The sequence below is a fragment of the Onychostoma macrolepis genome, chromosome 16, assembly GCF_012432095.1.
Source record: "Onychostoma macrolepis isolate SWU-2019 chromosome 16, ASM1243209v1, whole genome shotgun sequence".
Taxonomy (NCBI): domain Eukaryota; kingdom Metazoa; phylum Chordata; class Actinopteri; order Cypriniformes; family Cyprinidae; genus Onychostoma; species Onychostoma macrolepis.
The window spans coordinates 3678660-3691909 of NC_081170.1; the positions used below are offsets into that span (position 1 = coordinate 3678660).

Here is a 13250-nt window from a genome sequence, read left to right on the forward strand (position 1 = left end):
ACAGGTTTTGTATTTCTTTTTGGAACTGACTAATCATAGACCTCATTGATTATAGCTCATGCACCTCAGTTTTTGAGTGAATAAAACCCATTATTTGTGGATAATTTTGGCAATTTTCACTCAAAACTGAGAAAATTTATAAGTAGTTTTTTGTAAGCAGATCATTTTTGACTGGGAACACCACAAGTGTGAGAAAGTGGGGAAAATCCCAAAAAATAGGTTAAGAATAGGTTAAGCCAGTAGGTTAAGAAAAATAATCTTGTTTTCCATTTGAATTACGATTATTTTTCTTAACCCATGGGCAGGTATTTTAAGCATAAACTCAATTTTTAATAGATTTTTCAGAAAACATCATTTGGCTTCAGAGTGCTGAAAAACCTTTACATAATTCGGTGTTCTTGTTCAAAACATTGCTTGTAAATTTCTCACTATGTGATATTATCACCAAATCCTTGATTCAATCTTTTCATCAGCCTGTTGTCTTTCAATTAGCACAGGTTTTGTGTTTCTTTTTGGAACTGATTGATCATAAGCCTCATTGATCTGAGCTTACACACCTCAGTTATTGAGTGAAAAAAGGATTATTTGTGGATAATTTTGGCAATGTTCACTTAAAAATGTTTTGTAGGCCCATTTTTGACCAGGAAAACCACAAGTCTAACAAGGCATGAAAAAAAAGTACAAAAATTATTTAAAAAAAAAAAAAAAAACTTCGGTTAGTTTTCTACACTGTATGAGGAGCAAAGTCAGTAAGTTTTAGTCCAATTCGATAATATTAACTAGGACTTTTGGGGAAAAGAAAATCCTCTCAGGTTGAACTGAATGAAACATGAGGGTTAATAATGTTTAGACAATTGTACTGGAAAAAAATGACAAAAATACAGAGTGAGAAAATATTTTTTGCAGCGAGGCACCTGAAGCAACTCTTTAAAATGCTAAAAGTGTGCTCGTCAATGACAGGCATCTGGATATATGCCACTCTTTCCATCATTTGATGAATTTAGTGCAGTCACGATCACTTGAAAATGTACACAAACATCTATTTTTAATAAATTTTAATTGCACTAGGCGAATAGTGCTCCAAATAGTGTTTTGTGAATTTATAACAAGTCTCATGTGCAATTTAACTACTCACGGCTCAATGCTAATCCAGCGCATTTAGCATTTGTTTTTGCTGGTTTGCATTCAGTTCTTTAATACGACGCAGGGTTTTGCACTGAAATAACACGATGCACTAGGCAATAGTGAAATTATATTGTACAAAGTACATTTTGCAAACAAAGCGCATTCTGTGAGATTCCTTTGCATAGAATTATGCATAGAATTTAAATTTTGCTTATTCATTAAAAGGTGCGATAGGTGATTGTCTTCAGAAACATTTTTAGTTATGCTGGTTGGAAGTCTCTTCGCATCCCGATAGCAATCATTAAGTTAAGTGGTCTAAATGTATTTATCTGTATTTATATATTCTGTGGAAGGCGTAGGACCAAGAAACGTTCCAAGCGTTTTTATTGACTTTCCTACCTGCCAGTCAACATGTGTATTTGCATACCTCTGTGCACCCGGTTCGCGCAGACAGGATACATCATCAGCGCGGTCACGTATGCTATGCAGACAGAGCAAGAATTTACTAACTGTGCTATAAAGTTTTTTCACCGGTCAATGACATATGATGTATTGTAGTAATGTTTTCTCTGATAGTTTTCTATCAGGCTAAAGTTAGCATTTTCCAAGATCTCCTACTGCACCTTTAATAAGAGCTTAATGCTGAATTGGCACATCATTGCATTTATTTTTTACATGATCACTATAAGTGCTCACTATAAAATGCATACAAATATCTTTCAAATAAAAGCACTCCATTAAATGCGGCAGGTAAATAGCACAGATTTTTACAAATAAGGTGCAATCTATAAGCCATTTCTTTAAAAAAAATTAGAAAACATATCTACATGATCACTAGAAAATGTACATAAATATACAATTTTGCTGACCTCCTGCTTTCCAAAGTGATCACAACATTAAATGAGTTAAACTACATTTTTTGTGAACAAAGTGCAATCTATAAGCGACCAGTCTTTGCTTATATATTTTAGACAAAAAATTCACATGATTAATATAAGGGTTTTTGTGCAAATTCAAGCATCTAACGGCATTGATTGACGGGTCCATAGGTGGCGCTCACAGTTGTTTTTAAGAACTACTTAAAGAAGAAGATGACAATAAAGACAAGAAGAGAAATGTTGAAACAACAAAAATGAATAGGCCAACACTCTAAAAAATGCTGGGTTAAATACAACCCAGTGCTGGGTAAATATTGGACAAAACACATGCTGGGTTGTTTTCAACCAACAGTTGGGTTAAATGTTTAACCCAACCGCTGGGTTCGTCCATATTTTACCCAGCGCTGGGCTGTATTTAACCCTGCATTTTTTAGAATGTATATGCAGGAAGATCTCAGGTTTGAACGCAGTCAGAGTGTGCGTAAATAGTGCTTTTGTAAATAAAACACATTCTATATTTGCATAAAAAGGAGTGCTGAAAAGTATAATGGTTTAAATCAAACACTATTCCAGCACATTTAGCATCTGGTTGAGTTCTATGGACTGCAGGCAGTTTGCGAATAAAATGCAGGGTTTTGCTAAATGGTTTAGTATCTGTGGGGAAAATGTTTACAAATCCTCTACGGCTTGATTGCCTTAGCGACACATTTTAAAAAGTCCAGATCGCCAAAAAAAGCACCATCTGTCAGCGCTGTTTCCAACAGGTGTAATAAGCAACCTCAGGCTCGAAGCCCAGTGCAATCGAATCAGCCCACCCCAGCAATGCGATTACGTCAACGGCTCCTTCCCACTAGACACGCAAGCCAGGTCTGATGGACTTCGAGCCGGCAACAACAAAGACAAACAGATCCAGAAATGACACAGAGCCACAGAATCTGAGCAGGGCCAAGCCTGGAGAGCTGCACATGGAAAAAGATAGGAGCCAGTTTTGAAAGACAGGGCATCTGTTTCGGCTGGCAGAGGATGGATTTCATTGCGCTTTCTCTGCCAGCCAACCATCTTGGTCCTGCAATGGGGGAGACAAACAAACACAAACCATCACATTGACCCACTTGCCCCACCGTGTACCGCATTAACGTGCAGAATTGGTTATGATCTACTGAACAAGCCGTTCACCTGCTCCCAGCTGCCTGCCAACACATGATCGCCGCTTTTCTGCTGAAGTTTGTTTGCAACAGGTGATTTTGGAAAGTTGCATGCTTTGGTGATGCTTGGGAGCTGAAATTACTTTTATTCCAAGCACATATCTGCACCTTAAGGTTGCAAATGTAGATTAGCAATAGAGTAGTAGGGAAATTTTATGTTTTTATTTTACAATGTTCCCAAAAAAGTAAAGAGAAGCCAATTCACTATGGGTGGTCTAAAAGTGTAAAATTGGAGTTTTAAAAAAAAACATTTATGCATTTGGCAGATGCTCTAATCCAAAAGCAATTTGGAGTTTATTCAAAGACACGCATACTTTAAGGACAAGTTGCATGCTTTAATGATGCTTGGGAGCGTAAATAGGTTTTATTCCAAGAAAATATCTGTAACTTAAGGTTGCAAATGTGGCATGGGAATAAAAGTAGCAGTGGAATTTTATGTGTGATGTCCAAAAAAAATTAATTATAGGTGATCTACAAATATTTTATAAGGTTAGTGGTAAATACATACATATATACATACATAAAACATTTATGCATTTGCCAGATGCTTTTATCTAAAGCTATTTGGAGTTTTTCAAAGACAATATGTATGCTTTGTGATGCTTGGGAGCTTAAATAACTTATTTTATTTTTAAGTTAAAGTGGAAAATGTTGATTAGTAATAAAAGTAGTAGCAAAACTATATGTGTGATGTTTATTTTATTTATTTTTTTACAGAAGGCAATTCATTATGGGTTATCTAAAAATATTTTATATGGTTGGCGGTCAAAAAAAATTACATTTGTGCATTTGGCAGATGCTTTTATATAAAGAAATTAAAAGTTTGTTCAAAGACAAACTGCATGCTTTAATGATGCTTGGGAACGTAAACAACTTTTATTCCAAGAAAATGTCTGTACCTTAAGGTTGCAAATGTGGATTAGGAATAAAAGTAGCAGTGACATTTTATGTGTGATGTTAAAAAAGTAAATATTTTTAGAGATAAACACACACACACACACACACACACACACACACACACACACACACGGATATTTATACGTTTGGCAGATGTTTTTTTTAAAGCAATTGAATGCTTTGGTGATGCTATAACTTAAGGTTGTAAATGTGGATTAGCAATAAAAGTAAAAGCCTTTAATGCTGTGACATACGTTAGAGCAAATGCATTCAGGCTGTTGTCAAACTAGTTGATTTTTGGGTCCAGAAATTTGTGAATACATTAATATCAATACTATCAGCAGCTGTTTACAATTCTAAGCAGTTAACGATTCAAGAGAAGATGCCAGTTTGATGTGTCATTAATATTTGTCCCTGGTTTTCTGCCCTAAATTTAACATGCACACAATGACATTTCTACAGTACTATATCTGCATCCCAAGAAATGCAAAAGGCAACAAGAAATGCTTCATACTACAACAGGCAAATTACACATCATTAATACTTGCTTCAGTTAGTCCACATGAACTATACAAACCAAACAAACCGAGCTCTGACGTCAAACAGACTTGAGTCTGCAGCAAAAGTTCTCGTGTGAAAGCGCCCTTAGATACCCTGCAGGGACTTATTGTGTTGCAGTGTGATTAGTATTCACAGTGAAAACAAAATGTCGAAGCAAAATATGCCCTGCAAGACAAACAGAACAAATGCAATCTCTCTCTCTCCCCCCCCATTTAAAGCAATTAGTCTTAAAAAGACAATTAAAGAGATACCGATTCATGGCTCGTTTTGGAATAATAACAGATGCAGAAGAACTCTCATCTTTGATATTTTGTTAACTTTCTGACTCGTCTAGGTCAGTCAAGGCCACATCATTTTAATTCGATTACATAAAGGCCGTTAAGCAGCCTCTGTCGTTTCAGGGCATCTGTGTTGGGTCAAGGGGAAACAGTGATGCATGTTGCACTAAAGTGTAGGTCACGTGACCTGCTCAAGGGTACAAAACCAGGGCAGAGAACTAGAAATCTTCCAGCTACTGGTGTGCTGCCCACAATCCCACTGCGGCATTAAGTCCCGTATAAGTCCCGGTAATGTTGAGGAAAGAATGAGCTAATGGAACTAAACATGTTCTGAGAACAGGAACCCCTCTGCCTTTGATGTATAGACTAATGAGTCTTTTGCATCCTTGAGTCATTTGCATAAAAGTACCATGGTTGGCACCGAGGTACAGGGATGGTATCAGACATGGTACTTCAGCATATTTGATAAACTCCATAAAAGAACCAATTTTGGTTCCTCAAATAAGCTTTCAAGTGAACAGTTCTTAAAGGGACCATCTAAAGAACGTTTTTCAATGGAAAGATTCCATGAATGTTAAAAGTTCTTTAAGAAACCATCAATGGCTATAAAGAACCTTTATTTTAAGAAAGTACACTCAAGATTCTTTTTTGGAATCTATGGTTCCATGAATAACTTTTAACATCCATGGAATCTTTCCATTCCAAAAAAAAAAAAGTTCTTTATAGAAGAAAAGAGTTCTTTAGATTATTAAAATGTCCTTCACATTTTGAAAAAAATGGTTCTTTGGGGTACCAAAAATTATTATTTCTTCTTTTTGATTTTTTTGGGGGCTTATTTAAGAGCATACGAGAATATTTACTTCAACAACAAAAAAACGTAGTATTAGTACCATTTGGTAAGTAGGCTAAAGTCTTTTAGTCATTTTGCTCTCCAAAACACACACACACACAAAAAGATACATACAAAAAAAAACCCACAATTATTGACAGGTAAATGGAAATACTTGAAGTTTATTGAAGAAAAGTGATGTAAGAATTACTTTCAAACAGTTTCCACTCAAATTTTGCTAGTAAATTAAAAAAAGTAACACACTGAATTATATGTGAATTTCAAATGCATACTGAAATAGTATTTTCTTGTTAAACATACTCCAATAATCTGTATTTAGAACCCATTTTAATTACATAAAAACTGCAGATCTGCAGAGTCTAATTCTGTCACAAAGACAGATGTGACGTGTCAGGACCTATTTCAGTGATATCTGTCAGGTAATAGGATGTGTGATATTCAAAAACAAAGTGTTTCAGTATTTATAAAGAGAAGCCAATTCTTTATGGGTGCTCTAAAAATATTTTATGAGGTTGGAGGTATAAAAATATATATTTATGCACTTGGCAGATGCTTTTTTTTTTTGGTAGACACTTTGGATTTTATTCAAAAGACAAGTACGTTTTTATGAGTGACCAGCTGTCAAAGTTACTCAAGTAAAAATATATTCTGATTAATCAGATTCTGCACTTCAAACTTGGATGGATGGATGGATGGATGGAAAAAGGAAAAAATGATCAATGCTGGAAAGGCCAGCAACTGTGAGCGAGTGTAAATTATGTGGTCAGTACATATCAAATTATCAGATGCCTGAATCAATTTCCCTTGTGCAGAACTGCTGAATTGTGAGAAAAAAACATAATGAGTTTCAGACAGATTTTCCCCTGAGCAAACATCATCAGCACTGTTGAGTCTGAGGGAGAACAAACTCTCAGGGTGTCTAGTTTACCCCTCCCACCATCCAAAACACACGCTGACATGAAAATTAAAACATGCTCTTCACTCACACAATGTCGAATGTCCTTCAACATATCCATTTTGTGAGCTTTGCGATGTTAAAGGAGCAGTTCTACCAAAAAGGAAAATTCTGTCACTCACCTGTGGTCTGTCATTTTTTCTAACGAACACAGAAGGAGAAATCTGCATGCATAAAATAGCTGAACAAAGATTCTTCTAAATAAATAACAACAGAATTTTCATGTTTGCATGGGCTGTTCCTTTAATCTCACACTGATCTGGGCATAAACAGCACTGTCGTCAAATAATGAAAATCCATTCTGATTAACAGACGATTTATGCAAGCTCTAATAGGTGGCTTGCATGCACTAAAGTGCATTTTTGTGCATGCAAGGGGCATGAGAGACATTTTACACATGGAGTTCTCTATCAGAAATTTGGCGCCTGCATGGAGAAAAAACTCCCCCCACAGGGCAAGAATGATTAAATCTGTGTGACGGTGAAGGGCTCAAAAAGTGGAATCAAACATCATTTCAAAGCAAGTATTCATCCATTCACAGCACACCGAGAGCTATTATTCCCTCCCTGATGCCCCATGCGTTCTCTGACAGATCAATAATACAACAATAGTACTCCAAACCCATACGAATCACCCAGCGGAGTCTGGTTTTCTTCATCTTTCTGATATTAACCATTTCGCCAAATATGACTGTCTCAGAATGATCAAATAGATGAGATCTTGGAGTAGATGTCAAACGCAAATCACACAGCACTTTTTCAACAGATAGTGTCAAAACCGCAGCAACGCAACATTTGTTTCTGCTATTAGATTATCATCAGGTTCACATACCACCATTTACTGAAAATATAGTAAGCAATCCGCATCATCCATTTCAGAGAGAATCAAAGCCTAGTAATTGCATGTAGATAATCAGCATGAATGATATTCACAAAGAATCGGGTGGAAATGAATATCGGGCCATCTGTTGGACCTCTAAAGAATAGCCACAAACAACAACAATACATGTCTTTTCAACATTAAAATTACGAAATTATAGGCCTAAATATCATGATCAATTACAATGAATCTTCAAATAATATAATATAATAACTATTAATATAACCACAACAGCATTAGTAAAATAATCATAATGAATCATTATTAATATTTAATTATTATTATTGTTTGCATATTGCACATCAGCCACTTAAAAGCGAAAATAACCATTATCGGTTTCTGAATATCGGTTGTGCTGATAATGCCACCTACTGTGTCTAAAGAATATCCACCCATTACACCACTGTCTGTTCAACATTAATTAATTAATTAATTAGAAAACTGTAAATGTATACTTAAAATGTCAATTAATTTTAATATAATATATGCTACCATAGTAACCAGGACTATTCCAATATAATATACAGCAACAACAACAGCAAGAACCAAAACAGCAATAATAAAATATTCATGATGAGTCACTAGTTTCATGGCTATTTAGTTGTTATTATATGCATATAGGATATCAGACATTAAAAAATAAAAATAACATTATCGGTTTCTGAATACCAGGTCTACCAATAAATGCCACCTGCTGGTTTTCTAAAGAAACACCACCAACATCACCATTACAGCACTGTCTGTTCAAAATTAAAATGATAAAACTATAAATATACATTTAAAATGACAATTAATATTAAATATATGCTAATAAAAAGACTATGAAAATATAATATAATATAACAACAACAACAAGGACCACAACAGCAATAATAAAATATTCACAATGAGTCACCAGTCTAAAGGTTATTTAGTTACGATTATATGCATACTGCATATCAGGTATTTAAAAATAAAATGAACCATTACCCAATTATGAATATCGGGGTCTACTGATAAATGCCACCTGCTGGATCTATAAAATATAGCACCCAACAATGGCATTACACCCCTATGCAAAACAACTGTTCCCATATAATAATTAAATACATCAAAATAGAAACAAAAACATTTTATTGATACAATATTATTAATAATTAAATATGCACCGATACATTCTATGAAATTTGTAATAATGTAATAAATTAATGAACATGAATATATTAATACAATTAACAGTATTTGATAATATATATATATATAATTATGTTAAACAGCTGTTTTGCATATTGGTTATTATCGGACACATCGATGTCGGTCATAAAAAAAATAAAAAAAATATTGGTGTCAAAATCTGAAAAGGCATCCACTGACTTTTTACACACAGAGACAGAGGCGAGGAAAGCCGTCTTTTCTCCTCTAAGTGTTGATATGCAGAACTCGTGTGTTGTGGAGCGCACTTGTCTCTATGATTTGATCACACACGCATACACACATGATTCATTGGCAGGTAGACCCCCGGAGCCGCATTAGTATTCCACTCCAGGTCCCAGCAAAGAATGAGGCAAGGAACGAGTGAGGAACATGTTCTCTACAGAAGAATGCTTTAAGAATTGCAACTTACCTTTCCACAGCAACGCCAAGAGCAAAGCGAGCGCGTGTCGCAACATTGCGCAGCTCATGTTTTGAGTTGATTGTTTGTTATTTCTCTGTGTCAGTTCTTGCAGCAACAGTCCGTTTTTATCTTCTATGAACGGGAACACGCATAAACCGCAGTTGTCCGTTTGTGTGTCCTATTTCAGGAAACGTCCGCAGTCTACAAATCTTCCAAGTGTGTCAGGAGTGCCACAAGACGGGTCGATTTTCCCAAGTGACCCTTTGCAAGGAGACCAAACACAATCTGTTGGCGCTTGGAGTGCCAGAGAATGTATAAATAAATCCTTGCGCGAAAAAAAAATGTTGTGTGTACCTCCTCAGATTTTTTCCTTCAATACAAGGGCATCCACAGAAAAAGAGAAAAGCGACAGTTGAGATGGTTTAGTGGGATGTTGTGTGCTCAGTGAATCAGAATCACTGTGCATCGCTTCAGAGCGGAGCACGAAAGAAGCGTCTGATTGACAGCTCAAGGAGAATCTCCTCCACCAATCAGCGAGCGTCAAGGAAGTGGGCCGGGCACCAAGGAGGAGATTCGACCAATCGTGAGCACGGAGGGGCGGAGACTCCAAGAGCGCTATGATAATATAAGGTGATTTATAGCACGCTCAGTGCACTGCAGTACTGGAGGAAAGGTGTTTGCGTGGACATGCACATTAGTGCTTTATGTTCTCTATTGGGAGAGGTGATTTGCGTGGGGAACTCAGCAGAGAAGTGTTTAGAAATCACGCACCTGATTTATTGGCTCATTTCTAAAGTGCGGTACATTTCTGTGCACCCATCTGACTTAATAGCCTAAATAAAATACTAAACTCACAATTTTTGAAGATGAAAACCATATTAGTTACAAATGCATTTCACTGCTTTGGTTTGAGTGGACGCTCTTATTTTTGCCATGTCCCCAACTTCTAAAATAAAAAAGTAGGCTAATTTATTCAGAAATATTCCTAGTAATGCTTCAAATAAAACACTTGCTTCATGACATCATTTTGGAGGGAAAACACCACCTGCAACACCACTAATAGAGTGGGGGAACTATGACGTCACTTTGTAGGCTGTTAGCATGAAACTGGTCCCTCGACAAAAAACCAATAGGATTTTTCCATAGGCTTTTGGATTATCCCAAAAAATAAGCTCTGTGTTCAGTCATAGTTCATGAAACTTACACGTTTTGTCCATCAAGATAATCTTCACAAAATAATATACCTAAAATAAAAGCGCCAGAACTGAAAAGCTAAACTTGAACTACAGCACCACGGTCGCTCGCCTTCAACGTCACCACCAAACTTATTTTTAACATGTTCAGTGAAAAGGATTTACACTGTATATGAATTTTAATCCACACTACATATACCTTTTCATATAAACTGGAAATAAATACAAAACTAGAGCCAAACTAAAACTGAAATGAGACATTAGTAATTAATAGTATAGTGAATAAATTAAATAATCTTAACTCAAGGACATTTGAAAGCACGTATTTCTGTACATTTCGAAATAAGGTGCATTAAAAATCAATAAATCCTTGATTAATATGAATATTATAATTAAAAACGTATGCCCACGTACTTTCCAATAAAATTCTAGTGCATTTAATCTATTAAATAACAGCAGAGTGAGCGAGTTTTTGGATATGGTAAGATTAAATTTATTTTAGTTATGTTAGGGTGGTTACACAAAATGTTATTTTATCCTTGCTTCTAGGAAATCCTCAGTCTGTATGCTTTCTAACAGCTTCATGTGGCTGTAAACATTGAATTTTAACGTGACTTTAAGCAGTATTCATCATTAAAGTTTCACTTTCACCACACTGTAAAAAGTGATGTTGACTTAACTTAAATTATTAAGTATATAATAATTGAACTTGACAATTCACTTAACTTATTTTTTTAATTATCATTTTCTTAAAAATGTTAAGGCAACGGGTTTCCTCATTTTTTTTAAGTTAAGTCAACTTATCACTTTTTACAGTGCACGTAAAGCTGGCAAATGCGGTGTTTGCATGTAATAATCGTAATATGAGTTATGTTACGAACCCAGAGTCTGTATCAGTAGGAAAGCGATAAAACCAGCATCTTCCCTCCGAAGACTTGTGTTGCATTTTGGGGCAAAACAAAAAAAAACATTGTCGAACAACAATATAAAATGCGGGAAACTATTCATTGCTTATTCTACAACTAATTGTACTATAAATTATACTACAACTGGAAAATACTGTAAATTGATAAACTGTTTGACGTGATGACATTGAATGTATCCGACAGTGCCTGTAGTCCCATTTAGCAACTTGTTAGCAACCGTCTCTTTTAAGAAACATAACAGTTTAAAAAAAAAAAACGAGTGGGGTGTAACTGGAGTGTTTTATGTCGTAGAATAAAACGTGAAAGCTTCTTGAGCCTGTGTGAACCACGGACCTTATTTAAGGGATTTAACCAAAATTCCATTCAAAAAACCCATTGACTCTGCGACGATGGAACTGGAAGTGCTAAAATGCACTCGCTTCCGGGTTTTTGCCTACAAAGTGACAGTATAGAATAATTTTGTGATGTTTTGTTGTGTCAGTTTATTTGTTGGTCCAGTCAGGTCCATCAAAGAACAATGACAAAATATTTATTTATACATAGGACTATTCAAAAAGCATAACAGACCCAAAACAGTTACTTCATGACATCATCCTCCAGGAAGTGACATCATTTTGGAGGGAAAACACCACCAGGCACCAGCAACACGAACGATTTAAATAATTCTTTCATGTTTTGTTGTATTAGACTAGTTTGTTTGTTAGTCCAGTCAGTCTGTCATTATGCAATCACTATTATTTATGCATATTCATTTTTAAAAATTACAGAGTATATAATCACCCACCTGATTGCAGGTGCTGAACTCGATATTGTTATGTTTTATAATATTATATGGAAACAATGGTGACTTTGGTTGTGGTTTTGACACCGACTCGTGCCGTCGGTAATTTGGCGGGAATATTCACACCGTTCTCTCACAAGGTCAATGGCTCTGGAGAATTGTGCTCTAACAGGGTGTTGACTGTCATCTGTAGATTGATGGCTGCCCTGACTGAAGTGAAGGGACATCGTAACAGCATTTGAATATCAATATATGAATTCTGCATGATACTGAGCCTTTAAAAAGTATAGTTCACTCAAAAATGTTATTATTTACTGTTATTTCAAGACGATTAACCGCTAATAGGTGTATTGCGTGCGATTTGGCCAACGCATTCAAGAGATATGTCTGTGTGGGCTCTAATTTGACCTCTAATGCAAATGCAACTGGTTTATGAGTGTAAATAGCTTTGAGGTTTACTACGCATAAAAATGTTTTGTAAGTACACTCATTTGGCATCTGTCTGTGAAATCAATTGTGAAACCGTTTAGAGATCTTATAAACCTTGCCTTGACTTTGAATAATTTTTGTCCTGATATGTTGCATTTATCACATTAATGGCTCAGAGTTTAATTTAATATGCATGCTAGTGTTAAATGACAGCCAAGCTAACAGAGAACATTCTGGGAAGGTTCTCTCAACGTTATGAACAAACGTTCTTCCAGTAACATTATTAGAATGTTCAAAGTTATCCAGTCTTTAATAAACGTTAGTTTAATTTTGTTTTTCTGAAACGTTTCAGTTGGATATTCATCTAACATTTTTTAAATGTAACTACTTGTTTTAGAACATTCAGAGAACATTCAAAAGTAACGTTCCCCTAATAAAAAATTATAAAATGGAATGTGTCCTGAACATTAACACTCGCATCATCAAGAAAACTTTTTTTTTTTAAACATTTAAAAAACTGTTTATTTCGAACTTTCAGAGAACATTCTGAAATAAGACTTTCATAACTTAATGGGAACTTTAGCTAAACATTCTCGAATTTTTGCTAGTTGTGAGACTGAAAGTTGTACTGAGTTTCACATTGTGTTCATGCAGCAAATCAGGTGTTCATTCATTTCTAATTGATTTGAATCATCTTGT

The 13250-nt window shown here is 35.4% G+C and overlaps 1 protein-coding gene across 3 annotated transcripts in view; it reads right to left on the reverse strand.

Moving 5' to 3' along the window:
• Positions 1–9692, reverse strand: part of iglon5 (IgLON family member 5) — a 181382-nt gene extending 171690 nt beyond the window's left edge. For all 3 annotated transcript variants that reach the window (XM_058746761.1, XM_058746763.1, XM_058746762.1), the window contains exon 1: positions 9232–9692. In XM_058746761.1, the coding sequence (XP_058602744.1) occupies positions 9232–9289 (58 nt within the window). In that variant the 5' untranslated portion in view covers positions 9290–9692. The remainder of the gene's footprint in view (positions 1–9231) is intronic.
• Between the last annotated feature and the right edge of the window lie 3558 nt (positions 9693–13250).